Source organism: Moesziomyces antarcticus (genome assembly GCF_000747765.1).
Source record: "Moesziomyces antarcticus DNA, scaffold: scaffold_v10003, strain JCM 10317, whole genome shotgun sequence".
Lineage (NCBI taxonomy): Eukaryota > Fungi > Basidiomycota > Ustilaginomycetes > Ustilaginales > Ustilaginaceae > Moesziomyces > Moesziomyces antarcticus.
This window is the reverse complement of record NW_014639007.1, coordinates 975,517-996,159: the sequence shown is the minus strand read 5'-3', so window position 1 is coordinate 996,159 and position 20,643 is coordinate 975,517. Positions and strand designations below refer to the sequence as shown.

At 60.3% G+C, this 20,643-nt stretch overlaps 10 protein-coding genes across 10 annotated transcripts; 3 read left to right on the top strand and 7 right to left on the bottom strand.

Annotated features, from left to right (window-relative positions):
• Positions 1-112: 112 nt before the first annotated feature.
• On the bottom strand, positions 113-1,303 carry PAN0_003c1854 (mitochondrial carrier; the record flags this gene model as incomplete). Its single annotated transcript, XM_014802811.1, has 1 exon — positions 113-1,303. The coding sequence occupies one exon, from the start codon at positions 1,301-1,303 to the stop codon at positions 113-115; it is 1,191 nt and encodes a 396-aa protein (XP_014658297.1).
• A 525-nt stretch (positions 1,304-1,828) lies between these two features.
• Positions 1,829-3,835, bottom strand: PAN0_003c1853 (DUF803-domain-containing protein; the record flags this gene model as incomplete). Its single annotated transcript, XM_014802810.1, has 1 exon — positions 1,829-3,835. One exon carries the CDS (start codon positions 3,833-3,835, stop codon positions 1,829-1,831), a length of 2,007 nt encoding a protein of 668 aa, XP_014658296.1.
• Positions 3,836-3,966: 131 nt separating this feature from the next.
• On the bottom strand, positions 3,967-5,087 carry PAN0_003c1852 (uncharacterized protein; the record flags this gene model as incomplete). The annotated part of the gene is made up of 2 exons (XM_014802809.1): positions 3,967-4,330; positions 4,564-5,087. The coding sequence occupies 2 exons, from the start codon at positions 5,085-5,087 to the stop codon at positions 3,967-3,969; spliced, it is 888 nt and encodes a 295-aa protein (XP_014658295.1).
• A 965-nt stretch (positions 5,088-6,052) lies between these two features.
• On the top strand, positions 6,053-7,039 carry PAN0_003d1851 (uncharacterized protein; the record flags this gene model as incomplete). The annotated part of the gene is made up of 1 exon (XM_014802808.1): positions 6,053-7,039. The coding sequence occupies one exon, from the start codon at positions 6,053-6,055 to the stop codon at positions 7,037-7,039; it is 987 nt and encodes a 328-aa protein (XP_014658294.1).
• A 165-nt stretch (positions 7,040-7,204) lies between these two features.
• On the bottom strand, positions 7,205-8,932 carry PAN0_003c1850 (adenosine deaminase-related growth; the record flags this gene model as incomplete). The annotated part of the gene is made up of 1 exon (XM_014802807.1): positions 7,205-8,932. The coding sequence occupies one exon, from the start codon at positions 8,930-8,932 to the stop codon at positions 7,205-7,207; it is 1,728 nt and encodes a 575-aa protein (XP_014658293.1).
• Positions 8,933-9,259: 327 nt separating this feature from the next.
• On the bottom strand, positions 9,260-10,405 carry PAN0_003c1849 (aryl-alcohol dehydrogenase AAD14; the record flags this gene model as incomplete). Its single annotated transcript, XM_014802806.1, has 1 exon — positions 9,260-10,405. One exon carries the CDS (start codon positions 10,403-10,405, stop codon positions 9,260-9,262), a length of 1,146 nt encoding a protein of 381 aa, XP_014658292.1.
• An 866-nt stretch (positions 10,406-11,271) lies between these two features.
• On the top strand, positions 11,272-12,567 carry PAN0_003d1848 (uncharacterized protein; the record flags this gene model as incomplete). The annotated part of the gene is made up of 1 exon (XM_014802805.1): positions 11,272-12,567. One exon carries the CDS (start codon positions 11,272-11,274, stop codon positions 12,565-12,567), a length of 1,296 nt encoding a protein of 431 aa, XP_014658291.1.
• Positions 12,568-12,806: 239 nt separating this feature from the next.
• Positions 12,807-16,112, bottom strand: PAN0_003c1847 (alpha/beta-hydrolase; the record flags this gene model as incomplete). Its single annotated transcript, XM_014802804.1, has 1 exon — positions 12,807-16,112. The coding sequence occupies one exon, from the start codon at positions 16,110-16,112 to the stop codon at positions 12,807-12,809; it is 3,306 nt and encodes a 1,101-aa protein (XP_014658290.1).
• A 445-nt stretch (positions 16,113-16,557) lies between these two features.
• Positions 16,558-19,320, bottom strand: PAN0_003c1846 (nucleic acid-binding protein; the record flags this gene model as incomplete). The annotated part of the gene is made up of 5 exons (XM_014802803.1): positions 16,558-16,933; positions 17,009-17,208; positions 17,304-18,127; positions 18,204-18,390; positions 18,475-19,320. 5 exons carry the CDS (start codon positions 19,318-19,320, stop codon positions 16,558-16,560), a joined length of 2,433 nt encoding a protein of 810 aa, XP_014658289.1.
• A 522-nt stretch (positions 19,321-19,842) lies between these two features.
• On the top strand, positions 19,843-20,642 carry PAN0_003d1845 (ERG28-like protein; the record flags this gene model as incomplete). The annotated part of the gene is made up of 5 exons (XM_014802802.1): positions 19,843-19,861; positions 19,949-20,074; positions 20,199-20,289; positions 20,384-20,502; positions 20,593-20,642. The coding sequence occupies 5 exons, from the start codon at positions 19,843-19,845 to the stop codon at positions 20,640-20,642; spliced, it is 405 nt and encodes a 134-aa protein (XP_014658288.1).
• Between the last annotated feature and the right edge of the window lies 1 nt (position 20,643).

Sequence of the window (20,643 nt, the reverse complement as noted above, 5' to 3'; positions counted from 1 at the left end):
CTGCTGCAATGACAAAACCAAATTCAATGTGCGCATCCTGTCTGTGCATCGCGCAACGATCCCAGGATTGATTCTGCGGCTAGTGTACAATCCGAGTCGGATAAAGTGAGTTTTATACCTGTTTGTGATCTAGCGTCCTTGTTGTGTGGGTGGCGGCTGCTATGCGCAGCTGGCGATCCGTGTACCACGAGCGTCCACCCTCAAAGATGCTCCACCCAATAGCCGAGCTCGCTGCCTTTCTCGCGCAGCGCAGTCCCAACCCATCTAGCAGCGCCTTTGGTCCGGATGTCGCCCAGAGATGCTTGGTCATCCCCCACACCGACGGCGTCCGAAGCGTGGCTGTTGCGGCCGATGTGACCGGCAGTGGATTGTGGGTGAGCGCGATCTGGTGCAGTGCTTCTGGCGGTGTTGTCTGCATGCGTGTCTTGATGATATCAAACGGATGTGTCAAGAATGTCGCCAGCGTTCCGGCCAGCAGGCCGCTGCCACTGACCACCATCCAATTGCCTGTGCCCAATCCGCCATCGACACCCTTCGAAAGCGCCGAGAGGTTCGTCTTGCACGCCTCGTACAGCGCGAGGTAGAGTCCGGCGTAGGGTGCGTCGCGCAGCGCCGTCGCAGTGAAGCCCTGGAAGAATCCGGCAAAGCCCGACTGGGCGCGGATCTCGCGCATGGACGACAGGAGCGTGCGCTCGGTAGCCGCCGAAAAGTTGCTGCTCTCAAACCGCGCCTTGACCACCGTCACTGGCGAGAGCATGAATCCCACCGCCACACGCGCCACTGCTCCCGTCAGCAGGTTGCCCGTAGTCGAAAGCTTGGCGAGCGTAGACGATCCCGCAGCCGAGTCGCCTGTTGTCGCCACGACCGAGATGAACGGGATCTGCCGTTGGCTCGCGACGTGGCGCAAGTGCGACACCGAGTAAAAGTACAACGCCACACCGGGCACATTTCGAATGACCGTCGGCGTCGTACCGCGCCAAAGACCCTGATATCCCTGCGACTGGACGATGTTCTTGGTGATGCCGATGAGCCGCTGCGTGCGCGACTGGTACTTGAGCGAGGCCATCGATTCGGACGCTGCGCCTCCGGATGCAGTGTGGTGGTCCAACTGCTGAAGCCGCGTCTTGAGCAGGTCAAATGGCTGCAGCAAGACGCACGAAGCAAAACCCGATACGGCGCCAAATGCCAGTGTTGCGTACGGCGGGATCTTGCCTGCTTTTGCTGTTGCGGCTGCTTCCCTAGCAACATTGGACGACGAGGGGCCGCTGCTTGGCAGCGCCGAAGGAGACGCTGCTGCTGCCATGACGAGTCGTGCTGAGAGTTTCTAGCCGAGCCGACTAAGGACGGAGCATCGCGAGACGGACAAAACACAAAGAGATGTGGTGGGAATGGGAGAGGTGGATGAAGGTGGAGCAAGATGCCAAGATGCTCGGTGCGTGGCTGAGTGCGGTCGGAACTTCGGCTGGTCATGTAATCCGCGACCCGAGTCAAAGCTGCAGTCCGGTTGTCCAGGGTCCTCCCAACTCGGCACGCCGTGGTGATCGTCTGGCGCAGAGAGTCGACTGTCGCCCAAAATGAAACCGCTGCACTGCTGTGTCATTCCCGCTTTCTTCCACGCTCCACATGCGACCTTTTTTGGGCAGCGCAGGAAGCCGACTTCCGAACCACGGACTTGGCCGCCAGAGCCACTCAAATCGGATCTGATCGAGCCCAATGTAGCAGCTTTACGCAGCGCCCGGTCGATGTACTGTCACGGCTGGTCGAGGCACGGGAAAAGTGTCCATTGTAACAGCAAAGCATAGTCTATACATCCTAAAGATGGTGCAACTCATCTGTAGCCCAAACGCGGGCTGAGCAGTTCCTCAGCCTCGTCGTCATCGCTGCTTCCCTTGCCCATGGACTTGGAGGCGGAGCGCGGCTTGATCTTGGGGTACTCTTTGGTCTTGCTGCGACCGCTACCACTGTGCTGGTCGGCACCAACGGACGAGGCCACGGCCCGGATCGAGTAGCCGTCCTCCTCCGTCTCGGGAGAGGCGGCAGGCGACGAAGTGTAGCCTAAATCGGGCTGGTCCCACATGTTGCGGATGTCCGGCGCGCCGTCGGAGCGCGGCATGGTGGGTGACAAGGGCGAATGCGCACGCGGAGCATACGGGTCCACGTACATCTGTGAGCGCTGCTGCGCCGAGCTTCCCGAGCCCGAGGCCTCGCCGCTACGTCCACTGCCGTTCGATCCCTCCTTGATCGAGTGGAGCGTGTTGATCGCGCCAAACTGCGAGATGGCCGGCGCGGTGCGGTAGCGCGCGTCGCGCGCCGAGCCTTCGCCCGCATGGTGACCGTGAGGAGAGTCGGCATCCGGCGTGAATTGGATGGTCGTTTCGCGACGCGAGGGTGTGTTGGGCACCGAAAGCATCGAGCTGTCGCGAGTCATCCCTCTCGGCGAGAGCGGTGCATCCTGCAGCTGGTACCTCTCGATATCGCCGGCACCGTGCGTGGTGAGCGGAAGGTTGTTGCGGCTGCGCAGAGTGTACTCGTCTGCAGCGCTGTGGTGCTGGCGGCCCCACGAGCTCGCCGAGCTGAGACGGCGCGAGCTGCGTGCGCGGATCATGGAGCCTACGATACCCATGCCGCCGCGAACCGTGTCTACACCCGGATCCTCGTAAGCTGACGACTCGGCCTTCTCTCCACCGTGCGAAATGACCGAGTGGCTGGCGCGGATGAGCAGCGTGGTGTCGCGATCCAGGCCTGGCTTGTCCTGAAGCTCGTCTGGGTCGATTTTGCTGAGCTGCAGAAGCACGATACCGGCGCAGATGACGAGGAAGCCCATGACAAGGGTGACGATGTCGATGGCGGATGCATTGAGACCCTGCTGCAAGATGATCGAGGTGATGAGGGTGGCGCCGGTGAAGATGACGTAGTAGGTGGGCGTCACGGTGGCGGTGTTGAAGAGTTCGAGCGCCTTGTTGAGGTAGTTGATCTCGATGAGCAGCGTGATGACGACGAAGCCGAGCAAAAAGTAGATGAACCAGTGCTTGAACTGGTTCTGGCCGCGGATGGAGAGCAGGATGGCCGAACCGAGACCCGAGGTGACGCTGACGCTGAGACCGCCGATGAGACTGCAGACGGTGATGTAGATCATCATGTTCTTCTTGCCGTACTTGGGCGCAAAGACAAAGATGAGCACCAACGACGCGACAATGCATACGCCGGCCCAGGTGAGGAAGCCGGGAGCGAGGAAGAGCTTCTGAAATTCGGTGATCTTGCCGCCGACATGCGAGGTGGGTGCGTTGAGCGCAATGATGACCGAGCCGACGATGCAGAGGAAGCAGCCCACCTTGCCGAAGAGCGTGAGTTTCTCCTTGAGGAAGATCGACGAGAGCACGGCGCAGATGACGACCGAGAGTGCACCGAGCGGCGTAACTAGCACGGCGTCTGCGAATGCGTATGCCACAAAGTTGAAGACTTCGCCAAACACCATGACGATCATGCCGGTCCACCACATGGCGGATTTGAGGTAGGCGTGACCCTCGCCGGCTGCGGTCTCGTACTTCTTCTGGGCGGCGAGTAAGCCCTTCTTCTTGAAGACGAAGGAGGAACCGATGAGTACGCCTGATCCTACAGCGAGGGCCAGACCAACGTACTTGAACGCCGGTGGATTGGCTTCGTTGCCTGATGCGATGGCGCTCTCTGAAGTGAGTGCAGCAGATGCGGAAGCGATTGCCTTGGAGAGCGAATGCACGGCAGACGATGCGGAGGCCTTGGCAGCATCGGCCGCGTCCAGAGAGGATGTGGGACCGGCTGCAGCCGTCGAGGTGACGGTGGCTACGACGGACGACATGATTGACAGATGCAGCGCACAGGCTCTGGAAAGCCGAAAGTCAAGATCCAGGCTACCTGTCTTGGCAGCGTGAGTGGTGTCTTGCTATGCGAGTCGTTGAGAAAGGGGGATGATGGTACGGAAGGAAAAGATCACTTGACAACCAAGATTGCGACGGAGCCTGCTCCGCCTGATGATGACGATCGGAAAGGAAGCGCAAGAGTCGGAATCGGCAACAATGGCGCACTGCGATCTCGGATCGGATGAAGTTCAATGCTTGAGCGGAAGGAGGCTGCCGTTCGGATGCAGAGGCGACCGGAAGTGAACGCCGAGAAGCGCTGAAATGAAATGTCGCGGAGGGCGGTCGCCCACGGAAATCCCAGGTGGTGGCGCGGAAGCACTGCACAGCCGTTGTAGCGACCAAGACCAGCTTTGTTCGCGCAGAGCGACCGAAGTGCGTGATGTGAGGGAGATGGCGACGATGAGGAGGTGGTAGATGGTGACCAAGAAGCCTCACTGGGGCCGGAAAGGGGAAGGATGGAGATGCGGCCACGGGAGAAGCAACGCGCTGGGAAAGCGCTCTGATGAGTGCGGGCGCTGCAGCTCCAACACTTCGCTTAGGTGCGCCGAGAGCGCAAGAAATTGAAATTGGCTCCTCACCTCTCTCACTGTCTCGCTGCGTCAAGGCAAGCCAGCGTGGGGAAGTCTAAGTTGCGGTGTCCGTGCAGCTTTTTCAGCGCCAGCTTCACCGCCTCGTGCAGCTCGTCCTGAGCGATGAGGGCGCGACACGGCCAACAGGTGCAGGCATTGCCGACGCAGGACTTCCACGGCCCAGTTCGAATCTGGGAAGCGTGGCTGCAGTCGCTCGGTCATTGTCGTTCTGAGAGGCTGTGGAGAGGGCGCTGCGCCTGGACGGGGCTGCATGCAAGCGCTCGAGCGGGGCTGCAAACGTCAAAGCCGCATCCAAACTTTCGCCGCCCTGCCCCAGCGCTCTCGCCGCGCGCTCGCCATGCAGGGGTCCTCTGAAAGCGGCTCCAGAACGTGGCTGCGTCGGCGTCAAGCTAATCTCCTCTTCCAGAAAGCAGTTGAACATCTGCACATCGAAGGGAAGCGCCCAAAATGCGACACGGGCCAGGGCTCCTTTCGAAGAGCCGAGAGACGCTTGGCACCTCCTATCGTCACGGGGAGCCGACCAAAAAACCCGCGCCGGCGCGAGTAGCAGCTTGAACTGGGAGACAGGGGCACGTCGTACTTTTCGAGAAGATCCTGCCATGGATCTGTGTTGCAACAAACAGAACCATCACGCTCTGAGCGGCATCCCGAGAGCCAGCCAGGCAGCCTGGACGCCCACGCGGTGATATTCTGAGAGGCTCGCATGATGACGGATGCTGCCGCGCAAATCCACACGAGCACCCTCGAATCTTTGTTGGGCCCCAGCACCGCCTCATCTGGCAAGATCCGAGTGCCAGCAACGCACACAGCGGGGCGGGTGTTGAAAAAGCAGAATCGCCCATAGACTCTCGGACACAAATGCGAAATCAGGCCGATGTGATGTTGACCCGATGGTTTTACATCGGGACTTCCGAGCAATGCAAGGTGAGGCGAGGAGCAGTCATCTTGCATGTGCACAGCCCGGATGTCGCTCCACGATGGCACGAGATCGCGGTAGAATGGCGAGATGGCCCGCCCGTTTTGCCGCCTGCCGCCCGCCTCTGCCGCTGCCCCTTGGACCCAATCGCAGCCGCCTCTGCACGCAATCACACACCTCGCAGACGTTGAGAAACTCTTCGGATGGAGCGACTCGCAATTGGACGCAGTAGCATCGTCTGGCGGAAGAGGCAAGGCGCGCCCGAAACACTGTTTCGTTGCTCGGGCGTTCGGCCCCAGGGTCCTGATGGGGTGAGGGTCTAGGACGCGCACGGGCACGATTGCAGTCCCGGCACCTTGGCGCATGTGGCTCTGCATCGAATGCGCTCGCCTGGCAACTGTCGAAGCAGGGACACGGACCATGTGCCCTCTTCCACACCTCGCTTCTTCCAACACCGGATGGCCACGGCCCATGCGATCCCGGGATCTTCGTGAATTTTCCGCCAGTGCAGCTCGCAATCGCGGCTGTTGTCGAAGTCGCTCGGTGCGCTTGGTTCATGCCTTGAAGACGGCCTCGTGACAGGTCGGCTCGCCGTTGCTCCTCCTTCCTTCCCACCATCTTGTTGGCTTCGTCCCACAGCTCCCGAAACCATGTCGTCTTCCGAACAGCCGCTTCCCATCGTCATCTGGGTGCATCCGCGCTCGTGCTCCACCGCATTCGAGCGCTCGCTTATGCAGCGCCCAGACACCGTCGTCTTCCACGAGCCCATCGGTGATCCCTTCTACCTCGGCAAGAACCGCCCTTGCCGCCGCTTCTCGGAAGAAAAGGCAAAGGAGTCGGGCAACTACGACCTTACCGTCACCGAAGTGCTCGAAAAGGTGCTCAACCCGACCAAGGAGGACCTCGCCAAAAACAAGGCATGGCCGCCCAAGTACGTCTTCCTCAAGGACATGGGCCAATGCCTCTTCCCCGCCGATTTGCTCCACCAGCTTCATCCCGACTCGAAGGTCTTCCCCGCACCTGCCGACGGCTCTGCTTCGTCGAAACCCTTCGACGTCAACGCACCGGTTATTGAGAACCCGACCACCGTTCCCACTGCGATTCTGAAGCGCTTCCGACACTCGTTCCTCATCCGCACACCCGAAAAGTCGATCCCGAGCTACTGGAAGTGCGTCCAGGAGGGCGCGTCCGGCTGGGAGTTCTGGGATCAGGCCGACGCCGGCTACATTGAGCTCAAGATCCTCTACGACTGGATCTCCAACCCGGACTCCACCTTCAACACTGAAAAGGGCGACGAGCTGGCCGTCGAGCAGCCCCAGCCTCCTCCTCTCCTCGACGCATCAACGCTGCTCGCACACCCCGATCACGCCATCAAGACCTACTGCCAAGCCATGGGCATCCCCTTCTCGCCAGAGATGCTCAGCTGGGACTCGGGCCCCGTCGACGAATGGGCAAAGTGGGGCGGATACCACAACGCCGCCGAGAACTCGACCGGCTTCAAGAAGGAGGCGCCCGCAGACGCTGCCAAGGCCGACAAGCCCAAGCCCAAGATCGCAGAGCACCTCCAGGGCGCCGTCGACGCCTGCGCCGCTCCGTACGAGTATCTGCTTTCCAAAGCCACCATCCGCGCCCCTTGAGGCGTGCGTTCCGTTTTGCAGCACGATCGGGTTTCAACCTGCTTTCAGAGATCTCTTTCACACCGGGTTGGTCCCAACCAGCAGCGTCTGTATACCAAATATATGCATTAACTACGACAGTTCCGGTATGACAAGTAGATCGAGCAGTATCTGGGATGAGAAGGTTCAGTTCTGCAAGACGTGGCCGTGCTCGAGAAGGAACCAGGCGAGGAAGGCATTCCACCTCTTTTCAAAGTCGGCGAGCATTGTAGCTTTCGTCTTTTCGTCCACCAGCGAATACTTGAGCGATCGACGGGCAAGCACTGCGAGCGAGATGAGCGATGTCGATTTGGAGCTGATGGCGAGCTGGTAAAAGTCGTACGAGAGGCCAAAGTTTTCAAAGATGCTGGGATCGTCCGACGACAGAGCCACGGCAACGTTACGATGGAGCAGCGCGAGTAAGCTCGGGTGCGAGCTCATGCTCGCCGTGTAGCCGAGGATCTGGTTGGAGATGGGGCAGATTTCGACGCAGATGTCGCGCTCCTTGACCATGTCTGTCAGCAACGGGTGTCGCGCCAAACTGACGCCGTGTCCGATGCGCTTCGTACCCAGCACAACAGCGTCGTACAGGTTCAAGTCGGCATCTCCACCGTCCTCGAGCGTCTCTCCTGCGTGAAAGACGAATGGAATCTCGACACCTTCCTCCTTGCACCTCTGCTGGAAACGAAGCAATTCCGGGATGTACACCTCGAGCGGAAGCAGCGGATCCTCGTGTCCAACCAGATCAAAGCCAACGATCCACTCGGGAAACTTCTTCTTGAGCGTCAGACAGTCTTCGAGGTACCACCGCAGCTTTTCGTTGTCGACGAACCGCACCGTCGTGTAGATGATCTTGGCGTCGACAAAGCTGCCGTCGGTGGTTTCGGCCTTGACCTCGTTGACGGCCTCGATGAAGATGCGCACCCACTCTTCGTGGTTGAGATTGGGCGTGCCGTCTGCACGCACCATGAACTCGGTGAGGAAGTTGATGCGCGTCTCGGTGTACGAGATGCCGTCGCGCGCGTGCGAACGCAGAAGCTCCTTGGTATACGCCTTGAGTGTGGGTTCGTATCCGATCAGGCCTGCAATCACGCCGAACGTCGATTGGAACTTGGCCCACGCCTGCTTGCTGTTGACGATCGCAGGTGCTGCCGAGTGCGGCGTGAGCGTCATTAGCGCATGGGCAAACGCGTCGAACGACAGCCCGCTGTCGAACGTAGCGCTTTCCGCCGCGTGTCCATTGGGCTTGGACGCCGACGCGCTGCCCGAGGACGGAAAGAGATAGTTGGGCAGCTTGGACTCCTGGTCGTACTGCTCCGAGAGGTACGGATGCGGATACGGGAAGGTTTCGCGGGCAGTGTGGAAGCTGACCCACGTGCCAGCCACGTACTCGTTCGAGTAGATGCTCGTCGCCGCGCGCTCCTGCGTGGACGGCAGTACGAGAAACTCGACGGTGGCCTTCCACAGCGCCTCCGGGCTCGACAAAGGCCGGTCCGCCTTCATTGCCATGTTGGGCGTGTTGCGCGCGTGCTCGAGCAGGAAGCGCGTGTCGACGGTGCCGTCAAAGTGGCAATGCAGTAACGCGCCCTTGGGCATGCGGTGGATGGCATCCCAAACCAGCGTGGGCTCATGTTGGCCAAGTCCGTTCTGTCGTGCGCCGTAGAAGTCCATGCCTGCAAAGTTGTCCAGATCGCCCTCCTTCTCCCAACGTGCCTGCACCTCGGCGTCGCGCAGGCGAGTAAAGATGGCGTTGGCCCGCGCTTCGTCCTCGGTCATGTGCAAGAGCGCATCATGATCGTAGCGCAGCGCCGCCTCTTGCGCCTTGAGCGATTCGACAGACTGTCGGTAGGCGTCCATGTCCAGCGGCGTCGACATCTTGCTCTATAGGGTCTATGGTGAGAGGGTGGCAGGGTGGTCGAACACAAGGAGGATTCTCAAACCAGATTCAGGTCGCACAAGGCCAGCTGTCGCGCGACTTGCAAATGCCGCGGGGCGGCCCAGTCAAAAAAGAGCGCTCGGCGAAGGCCGAACCACGGATGCTCGGAGGCCGCTCTTTGGAATACACAACGAACGCTGACCACCTCGTGACCACCACCCTTCACCTTGCTCTTCCGCTTGCACACTCATGGCATAAACATGGCTGTCACAAAGATCACTTCTGCGCAATCATAAATTTCGAAGTGCTGAAAAGAGGATAGACTACTAGAAGGCGGGCGCCTTGGGGTGCTTGACCCAGTCGAGATGGCCGCCGTGGCCGAGAAGACCAAACTTGGTCTCGCCCGTGAGGTGCGGGTCCTCCTGGATCATGGAGAGGGGGAAGCCGTGGTTGAAGGGGATAGTGTCTTCGATCTTCTTGATCTGCTCATCGGTGAGAACGATGCCGATGGCCTTGACGTTGTCCTCGAGGTGCGAAACCTTGGTGCCGCCGACGATGGGGAAGACGTAGGGGTACTTGGAGCAGACGTAGGCGAGAGCGACGCCAGTGATGCTGATGCCGCCAAGCTCCTGGCCAATCTGATGGAGCGCCGCCGAGATCTTCTTTTCGTTCTCGGTGAGCTGACCTCCGCCGCCACGCAGCGGGCCCTGCGTCTTCTCGCGCTCGGCGACCTGCTCGGGCGTCTTGAATCGACCTGCGCCGAGCGCGCCCCATGGAGCGAGGGCCATGCCAAACTCGCGTGCCATGGGGATGATCTCGCGCTCAAAGTCGCGCTCGGCGGCATTCCAGCGGCCCTGGTAGACGACGAATTGGGCGAGGTTGTGTGCGCGCGCATACGTGTTGGCGGCGGCGACGACCCATGCGGGCATGTCGCTGGCGCCGAGGTAGAGCACCTTGCCGGACTGGACGAGCTTGTTGAGCGCCTGCATCATCTCCTCGATGCTGGTGGACCAGTCCCACCAGTGGATGTACATGATGTCGATGTAGTCGGTGCGCAGCTTCTTGAGACTGTCGTTGGTGGAGACGGCGATGGACTTGGCCGAGTTGCCGACGAAGTTGGTGCCGATGTGGGTGCCGAGCTCGCGGTTGCGGTAGGGGGAGGTGGCCTTGGTGGCGATGACCATCTCGTCGCGGTTCTTTCGTGCCTCCATCCACTCGCCGATGAACTCTTCGCTCTGACCGTCCGTGTAGAGATTGGCCGTGTCGATGAAGTTGCCGCCGAGCTTGTAGAAGGCGTCGAGCAGCTCGAAGCTGCCCTGCTTGTCCAGACCGCCGGACATCGTGTCCTTCCACTTGTCGCCGAGCGACATCGCACCGAGGCAGAGAGGCGAGACACGCACACCGGCCTTGGGCGCAAGGACGCGGTGGCGGTCCAGCTTCGAGATCGGCTTTTCCATATCAAAGAGACCCATTTTGTGTACGTGTGAGAGGGGAAGTGTTGTTGAGGTGAAGGTGTGGAAGATGGTAGTGCGAGGCAAGGGAGCGTCACGAAGTTTAAATGCACTTCAAACCGACTCACCTCCGGTCACCCTAGATCCAGCAGCATCACATATCGCTCGGGCGCTGGAGCTGTAAGGACGCCTCCAGTGCGGCGTGAGAAGATTCTTCGTGAAACGGCCACGTTCGCTGTGCAACAGGTGGGTGAAGGCGCATGTTCTCAGACGCATCGCCGTGCCGTCGGAACTCTGCACGGCCCATCTTCGCCCATCTTCGCAGCGAGTGACAGCTGCTAAGTCCGATGCAACGCAGAGTGCGGAGTGGCCACCGCTTCTTGCATCGGCGTCCATGGAGAAGCGAACCCAGGAACGGCGCTAGAGCAGTTATGCGCGCTCCCGCTCCTCCACCTCCACGCTGCGTCTAGCGCTCACGAGGATGTGGAGGAAGAGCGGGTCATCGCCGATGCAGAATCTCGCTGTGCGGCGCTGTGTAAATCGGCAGATGGGCAGGGCTTGGCATGAAAAAATGTACGCTCAGAGGACGGCGATTCTGTCAGCGTCATCGAGCGGCGAACGGCGTCGGATGGGCGCGTCGGAATGCAGGGCTGCAGAGCTGCAGCTGCGATGCCGAGCCATCGCTCCTCCTCCACTCTCCCTCTCCCTCTCGCTTTGGCCAAAATTAGATCGCTTGGCCGCACGGGCGTCCCTCTCTGTAGGCATACTCTGACGCCGTGTTCGCTACCGTTATCGTCATCACCATCAAGAACGCTGTGTATACCTAGGTGCTTTGCCTCGCTCGCTCGTGCTGTCGCCCACCTCGTGTCGCTCGCCTCGGCAGGAACATGCCTAGTAACGCAAACACCTCAAGCCAGCCGCAGCAGCCTCAACCCGACTACATCTTCCGTCCCGAAGATCCCGAGCACGCTGACCAGGCTCGCGCAGACAGCGAGGTGCCATCCAACCCCACCATCGCCGCTTCAGGGCTCTCCCGTCGCTACCACCAGCTCTCCTCCACCATGGATGCCAACGAGACAAAGTCGCTCACCCGGATGCAGATCCTCACGCCCCTCTCGGTGCTCCTCCAGATGGGCGTCATGATCCTCTGCGGCTCCAAGCTCATCAAGCCCAACTTGCAGCAGGTCTCGCGCCGTCATCCCACCTATCTCTCGGTGCAGGACTCGTTTGTGCTCTTCTACTGGGCCATCCTCTACGTCCTCCTCATCGGATTCTCCGTCTTCCTCCTGCTCAGCCGAACGCCAGAGACCAAGAAGGCGCTCGTCCACGGCGTCGGAACGCGCCTCGCGCTCTCCAACTACCTCATGGTGCTCTGGGCTGTCTTTTGGATCCTCGACCGCCCCCCCACCTTCATCCTTGGCACGGCCACCCTCGGCGTCATCGCACTCTTGCTTCTCTTCAACGCGCTCGTCCTCGCCGTCCGCTACCCACCCTCGGCCAAGCATCCGCTCGACTGGCTCTTCATCCACGTGCCCATCAAGATGTTCCTCGTGATCACGCTCCAGTACGACCTGTGGCAGCAGCTCTTCATGGCGCTCGGCTACGACTTTGGCTCCGGTGGCCACGACGCGCTCGTCCAGGGTCTCTGGCCCGCCTTTGGCATCGTAGCTGGCCTCGGCGTCTTCTCTGCTCTCTGGATCTTTGCCACCGCCGACCTCACCTGGACCGCCGCCGGTATCTACCTCAACATCGGCCTGCTGTGGCACAAGCACTTTAGCCTCATTGGCGGCCGCGATGATGGAGAGCCGCGACCGGCTCCCCTCACCGCCGCCATCATTCTCAGCATCTCGCTCCAGGCTGTGGCCCTTGTGGCAGGCGTTGCATGGAGGCGCATCAAGGCGCGACAGGAGGGCCGTATTGCTCTGCCACTCTCGCCCGAGGAGGAAGCTGCCGTGTACCGCGCAGAGGCGGAGCGAAATGCTCGCGCCGCCGCTGCAGCTGCCCCGTCCTCCTCGCAGCCCCAGCCGGATGCTTCCACACGAGTACCGGGAACGTCCAAGCCTGCTGGAAGCAGAGTCAGCGACATTGCAGAGGAAGAGGCTGCAGTCGAGTCTAGCGGAGCCGCGCCCACCAAGGTCACCAGAAAGCTCGGCGGCGCTGGCACCTCGCCGGCCAAGAAGTGATATCCTGCCTCACGTCGAAACTCTCTTCACCTTATCTGACCCCTCTGCCACGAGGAATGGCAACACGCATCTCTCCTGGAGTCCTCGAGCAATGCACCAACCTTCGACACCTTCAACCACATGTATATCCTTTCGCTATCTTTATTCACATCTGCAACTCAATCACGTCCCAGCCTTTTCGCGCCTGGTCCTTCATGAAACGTGTCGATTCGCTGCGCGGCAATGATCGCCTACGCGGACTAGGGCTTGCCTGGCTTCTTGCTCGAGGCGACCGACGGCGGCTTTTTGACCATGAGCAGGTTCCAGACGCGCAGGCCTCTGTGGTGGTGAGTGGAGGAGTGGTCTCCGCTAGCGGCTGATCCGGGTTGGTGTTCCTCGGTGGTGGCGCGCAGGTGGGCACGGACGGGACGGTCTTCTGCTCCCCAGAAGCGTGATTTGCGCTGGACGCCGTAGGCGCGCGCGCGGATCTGGAGCGACTTGCGCAGCAGCAACAGCGCATCGTTGGTATCCCTCCTTCCTGCCACTGCTGCAGGCGGCGGCGTTTCGTCGACCAGATCCATCGGTCCAAAATCGACCAGCCAGCTCCATTTTTCCCGGCACCGGTCGGCTCCCGTCGCAACGTCGCCGGCACTCAGCCCCAGCCCGCGCGAAGTCGAAGATGGTGCCGACACTGCACCGGGCTCGGTGGCGCCACTACTGGCTTTGCGAACCAGCTGACCATGAAGCTTACGCAGCGCGTCGCGGTCCATCAGCCCCTGTGCAGCGGCTTCTTCGAGCATCGTCGTGGCGAGCTTCTCGTTGCGCGCACGGTGCTTTTCGACTTTGCGTGCGGTCTTGGTGTATCGCTTCGCCCACTGCGTCTGCCCGTCCAGATAACGCGCAACGGGGCCCTCTTTGATACATCCGATCTCGTCAGGACGCAGCTGGAGCGCAGGAAGATCGGACTCGGGTTCGAGCTGGCGCAGGTAGCCGCGCACATCGACGCGCTCGCGGATCATGAATGACTGGAACGACGGCCGCAGAAGCGGAACCTGCCCCGTGTATTCGTTGGCCACATCGCCCGTGCCGCGTCGGGCCCGCGTGGCGGTGGGTGACGAACCGGAGCCGCTGCGCGACGTCGCCTGACTCCCGCTCGGATGGCCGTGCAGCGCGTCGCTGACCACCTTCGACACGGAGCGGTGTCGGGTCTTGTCCGTTACAGCATCGGCATGTCCTCCGCTCTCCACAGCTTTGCTAACAAGCTCTCCTTGCCCCGCCTCGGCTGGGGAGATGTGATCCGGCTCTGATCGCAGATGCGAGGCGCCCTTGACGCCGTCATCAAGGCTTATGGTCGCCAACTCGCCCACGCTCGCTCCTTCGCGCTCAGACACCATTAGTGATGGCTGCGAGCTCTTCAACGACGATGCGAGCGGAGGTGAGACCACCTCGCCGCCCACGTTGTCGTCGATCTCATCATCGTCACTCTCGGCGCCGTCTTCGTGCCACTCGTCGTCCATCCCCCGTCCATGCGCGCCCTCGGGCACCTCGGGGAAGGGATTCTTGATGCTGGTGGGCGCGCCGGTGACGTGCTTGACAAACGACGCCACCGCACGGTACGCAAAGCGCGACTGCGACGTAAACGCAAACGCGGTGAGCACGTGGCACATCTGGTCGTAAATCTGCAGATGCACTTTGGTGGGCTGCGAGTCGTACTTGGCCGCGTTCTCGCGGTTGCGCTGCGAATGGTCGAGCAGGTCCTCGCGCAGCGGGTAGCGCTGCGGATGTGCTGCGCGGTGCGCGAGGTAGACAATCTCGTCTCGAAGCACCTCGGCATCGCCAGCAAGGATGTACAGCGGAGGAAGGCCGCCGAGCGAGCCGCTGAGGACTGCAGAGCACAGCGGATGCGTGAGCTGGTCGTTGGTCGCGTACAGCTGGATCTGCTCGCGTAACTCGATGTCCTGCTTGGCCGCATCGGCGGTCTTGATCTTGATCGGCTGCGACCAGAGCAGATCTGGAGCATGTGGAACGCCGCCATTCTCCTTTCGGCTGCTGCCCGATGTCTGTCCCTGATCCGGCTTTGCTGAAGCTTGCGATGGACGCAAGTTGCCAGCATCGTGACTCTTTCGCGCAGCCGGCTCCGTGTCCTCCTCAGCGTCGCTCTTGGGCGAATCTGCGTCTTGGACACCGACGGGCACTTTTCTCTGCGGCTCATCGGAGCTCTCTCGTTGCTTTCCCTTGTCCTCGTTCTCCGGCTTCGTAGCGTTGATAGGCCAGAGCGTCGAGGGCTTGTGAATGAAGCCGTATGGTGGGATGATGTCGGTCGCCGTGTTTTGCAGAATCGACGGGAACGAGTGCGTGAGATCGCACCAGGGCGAGATGAGCACCGCACCGGCGGGCGCAGGCAAGCCCATGTCGCGAATCACTGTCAGCAGAGCCAGACTCAAGCCTCCGCCTGCGCTGTCGCCGGCCACAACGATCTTTTTGGGGTCGACGGGGCGGTGCTTTGCCCCCTTGGGCGGATCGATGAGGTAGAGGTAGGAGGCCACCGCGTCCTGCAGCGCGCACGGCCACGGGTATTGCGGCGCCTTGCGGTAGATGGGCGCAAAGCACTTGCCGCCAAACTTGCGCGCATAGCGCACGATCTGGTACCGATGCGTCGCAAGCGAGCCAAAGTAGTAGCCGCCGCCGTGGAAGTAGAGCATGACTCGCTGCAGGCGGTCGAGCTCTTCGGACTCTGTCTCGCCGTGGTCGGTGTCGGCTTCGGATGCTGCGTCAGTTGCATCGTCGGCGGGCTGTGCATTCTCGGCGTCGCTCGAGGCTGCTGATGCTGCATCATCGGCGGGCGGAGCTGGGGCACCCGGCACGGGAGGCCGACTTTGACTGCGTTTGCGGTCTTGCGATGGGCGCTTGAACGACTGCGAATGGCGCTTGAGCGCAGACTCGGTCTTTGCTCGCATGGCACGAATCTCGGAAAGCGCGCGCTCGTGGCGTTTGTTCCTGCGACGCTTGTGCTGCTTGGCGGATGCTTTCGGTTCGCCACTGGCAGCGTCCGCCTTGTTGCTCTCGGCCTGTGCAGCGGCGTTCTGAGCCTTCTTCTCCATAGATTTCATCTTTTTCCAGTCGTTGGACATGGCGATCCACTCGCCCTGCACGCCTGGCGTCGAGCGGAGCTGCCACCACTTTTCGCCTCCCACCAGCTTCTGAAGGTCCTCGGGCCCGAGGTGGTCGATGATGAGCTTGGCGGCCTTGTCGCAGCTTTCCATTGGGATCATCACAGGCAGCGTGGTGGCCCAGGGAATGGGCGGGGCAGGTGCGTCGGTGAAGTCCTGGATCGCCTCGACGGTGTCGCTGGTGCCGATCTCGATGAAGGCCTTGACGATGTGGAAGGCCTCGTCGAACATGAACTCGTCCAGGGCGTCGTGCCGATTGTGCGTGGACGAGCCATTGCCGGCTTTGCCAGAGCGACCCTTGAGTGAGCGTTTGGCCTTCTTGTAGTAGTGCTTGAAGAAGGTCTTTGTGACCGTGGGCGCCAGGTTGACGGCAGTGCCGGCGGTGGTGATCGTCATGGCTGCTCCACCTTAGCGATATCGAGCCATGCGGGAACGAAGGCGGCGAGAAAAGGGGCGTCGTAAGCAAGGCGAGGTGGTGCGTGCGGCCTGGGTATGTGGTAGAAGTGAAGAAGAGGATTTGCATGACACCGGCCTTGTGACAACGTCCGGGATCAGCACCGTTGGCCGCCGGATGACGGCCTTTTCCTGCCCTTTCTCGGCTCTCGTGCCCGACTGAGGGGCGAATGCAGGGGAATATCCAACCGCACCGCAGCGAGGCAGCCAACCGTGGGCCCTGCATAGTTGCATGCAGTCATCCTGCAGCCGTGCGCAACCTGCTCCACATGAAGGTCCAAATTTGGCGCAGTGGCCCACCGCCGCTTTTGCTGCTCCTCACCATGCACATACGAAGACACATAAGGAGGAGCAACGGTCGCTAACGATGCTACATTCAGTCGAGTGATTATTCATCAGCGTCTTCGGGAGCGCCTGCTCGCGGTCGAAGCACCGCATCTTTAGGCCGGGTCTTATCCCAAGCGATGCCGCGGAAGGCTGGGAATCGCGGATAGCCGTCTTCGCTAAGCTCAAAGAAGCGGTAGTTGATGATGCTCCCAATCGGTGGCGGATTGTCTCGTTGGGCGTCCGAAAGACCTGTACCGACACGGAAGACGGTGCCGCACTCCATGCGCGCGACGAGCGATCCGGTGCGTCCTTCGTGCCTGCCGGTGCCGTTCGCGTAGCCGATTACCTCGGCCTCGGCATCGTACCACGACTTGAGCTTGAACAGTGTGTTGCCTCTGCGGCCTTCGTACTTGGAGCCCGGCTGTCGGAGCATCAGCCTGTTGATAACAGTAAAAGGGTCGGCTAGCGTTAGGCGTGCTCTCGTCATGCTACCAGGTGTACCTGCCACTTACCCTTCTCCGCCTTTCGACTCGACCGTCTCCATTAGTTCGATCAGGTGGTCGCGTCCCTCGCATTTGACGTGCTGGACCAGCTTGATCGACGATCCGTGGATGGCATCGATATCGAGACCATCGGTTGATCCGAATCGCTTTTCGAGCTCGGCCCATCGCTCCTCGACCGGCCTCGAGCCCATCGATGGCGAGTCGAAGATCTGCACGAGCACGTACCAGCAACAACGACGTCAGCAACAACGACGTCAGCAACAACGAGAGAGACAGGCCGGCGCAAAGATCGACCACCACGTACCATAAACTTGATCCGATTCCATTCGCTCGAGCTCTTCGATTTGCGCCGACACACATGCGTATAGGTGTGAGTCGACCGCAAGGAACCGAGCATCGCATAGGGATGCGGCCGACGAGACGAAGATGGAGTGGTGTTGATTGGTCCGGCGTCGAGAGCGGAATTGGAAGTCGATGTGGGCATCAGAAGAATATCGGATGGAAGCTGATCAGCATTCGTCCTGTGCACCTCGACGACAGATTCTCGACGCGGCGGGTCATTCGATGCCGGCTCTTGGGCAGGTACTGGCTTTGTTCGTCGTCGCTGCAGAATCTTGCCGCACCGGGTACATCGCTTTACAGTCACAGGACGTCGACAAGCGAGCTTGGGACCACTCGCCGGCTTAGACCTGCTCGAAGGGCCGGCCGACCGACCGAGCAAGGCTAGCAACAAGGAGCGCGACAGAGAGGCGCGCCCAATTGGACTACGCTTGAGCTTGCGTCGCAATGCTCGTTTGCTCGTGCGTGCGCTAGCTTTGAGGACGGAAGCCTTGAGTGTCTTCCAAGCAGACGACGATGGGACCGCACTGTCTGGTGCGCCGGTCTCTCTTCGGCCGAGCGCCTGATATGTCACTGCAGACTTCTCGGCAAGCAGGCGATCTTGGCTTGCGAGTCGGCCGCCGAGCTGTTCGCGCAGCCACTGGCGTTCCATCGAATCGCGTTGGAGAAAGTGGGAAAAGGTTCGCAAGCGGCCCAATCTTACAGTTGTACGGCAAATTTGCGACGTCTGAGAGAACATGCCCCTCGCCATCCACAGCTCGCCGTCGAGAGTGATGTCCTTCGGCAGGCCTGAGCAAAGAACAGGAACAAGCGGTCAGATCTTTCGTGTCTTGTCGATGACAGGCCCTGCTCAACCGCGACTTACGCTCTTTCCACCATGTTGGTGCGTTCCACTCGATCTTCTGACGAGAGTATAGCCTCTGTCCGTCCCAGAAAGCTCTCACCCCGTCGAGCTTCTCGCTAACCCACCAGTTGTTGGGATCCATGGCTTTGGATCGAGGCTTGGACGGGTCGGCTTCCAACAGCCAAGGTTTCGCTAAAAGCAGAGAGATCTATAATTGGCACAGAAAGGCTCAGCTGGGTCAGCTCGAAAGCAAAGAAAGGATGAAAATGAGAGTTGAGGACCGCCAGCCTACCTTGTTGTCGGTATCATCACGCGCCGAAGCTCTGCCGCGCCGGGCCCGCTTTGAGGGCGACGCATGTATGCTGTCAGGGTCGAATGCTTCCCGATCCTCGTCTTCGTCTTCATCAACAGGCCGAGACCTGCTGAGCGAAGCAGTAGCTGTCGGAGGCTTCGGGACCGTTGGCGGTGGCAGAGGCGGACCTGTACGTGTCCGCTGGGTTTCGGGGAGAGCCTCATCCTCTGTCTCGGTCTCGGTCTCGCTATCGTTGGCCGGTTTTTCGCGACGCTTCAAGGTTGAGCCCGAAGGCTTACTGGGACCTGCTTCGCTACCTGCTTGATCTGGGACTGGGGGATCTTTGCCATTCTCCAACTTGGATGTGGATGGCTCGGGTTGGCTCTGCGAGAGCTGACGAAAGTGGTCGTCGAGCACACCTTTGGCATGCATGTGGCGAGTGTGATGTCCCTGCGAGGTGGTTCTGCGGAACTTGTTGATCTCCCAGATGGTGCTCTTGGCCTCCTGAGCGAGAGAGATGCGCTCTGTCTCGTATGCTTCTCCGAGCACATCCTTGAGGTGCTGGCAAGTCTTGCGCATCTTGTCTCGCTCCGTGCTGAACTTCCAAGCGGGGCAAGAGCAGATGTAGTAGCCCTCCGCAAACCGCTTGAGAACGAATGAGGATGCTGTTGTGCCTGGTCTGGATATATGAAACGGCTCGTTGAGGGGAATGTGGCTGAGCGGAACAACATCCTTGGCCTCGACGCTGGTGCGGTAGCCGTATTCATCCTGCCGGATCATCTTGGGTATGTGGAGGACTGCAGTCTCCGGGTCGATGACCTCGGCCATCGTCACGCTCGTCAACATGATGACGAGAGGCTCACCGGCGAAAGTTGGTGAGACTAACTTGCATGAGTGGGGTGAAGGATGGGTGTGTCGCGCGTTGAGGGTGAGGATTGGGCAATGCGGGACTTGACTATATGCGCAGCAGAGTGCGGATCGGAATGCGGATCGGAATTCAAGTCACCCTCTGCGCTTGTTGGATGAGCATTCTGACGGGTGCTCGAAGCTGTGAGGGTGAAGTCATGTGACGAAAGAAAGGGTTGCCCTCGACTTTGTGACGATAGCGGAGGTGAGAAGGAAAGGCGGATCATCCGAAGCTTGTTTGTTGCCTGGACCCTGACGCGCCTTGCCCACTCCGACTGAGCCGCATCTGAGTGGCTTTGTTGGCCCCGCAACTGTCAAAATCCAATCCCGCGTTCCGAGCTCAGCAGCGTGTCAGAGTGTGCTGTCGAGTGTCACCGCGTGCGTTCGTCTTGTTCCGACGTAGACCCTCTTCTTCTCGCGCTACCGACACGACTACACACACAGCTCGAACACAACACCAAGATGTCGACCATCAGCGAATGTAAGTGTAGCATAGCACAGCACTGCAGGTCTTTACATCACAACTGCCGTTTGGTCCAGTAATTGACATTCGAATCCAACTCGGCAGGGATCCCCGAGGGCCTTCTCCCGCGATGGCTGCTTCTCGTCGCTGCCACGGCGTACGCTTACGGCGCCAGCAACTTCCTCAAGCATACGGCTGGCTTCAAGGTCTACTCCAACGCAGGAGCACTAGGTAAGTCCACAAGTCTTCACGATGATTCACGTTGTCCTCTCCGTGGTCACGTCGACATTTTGCCTCTGCTGACCTCTTACCTCTCCGTCGCTCGACGGCGCTTCTGCACTTCATCTCCGCTCAGTCACGCCGCTATCGGGCCGCCTCTTTGGTATCTGGAACATCACCGCCGCCATCATCCGAACCTATGCAGCTTACAACATCCATGACAAGGTGTAAGTTGCTTTTTCGCCGCCTCTACCCCTGCCGTATCCCCAGACCCCTCTGCTGACCTTTCTGCTGCGTTGCTCGCTGCCAAACTTCAACTAGTGCCTACGAGCTCTGCATGTGGTCCTTCGTCATCGCCCTCGTCCACTTTGTCTCCGAGACGTTCGTCTACAAGACCGCCAAGCTCAGTCCCGGAATCATCAGCCCGCTGATTGTCGCTTGTAAGTGCCCTCGCCTCGCCTTCGCAGGGACATGTCCATCATGAAGCGATACTGACGACTTCTGGCTACTCATCTGTATGCTTACGCCAGCTTCGAGTCTCACCACCATGTACCTCAACTACGGGCACTACGTTCGCTGAG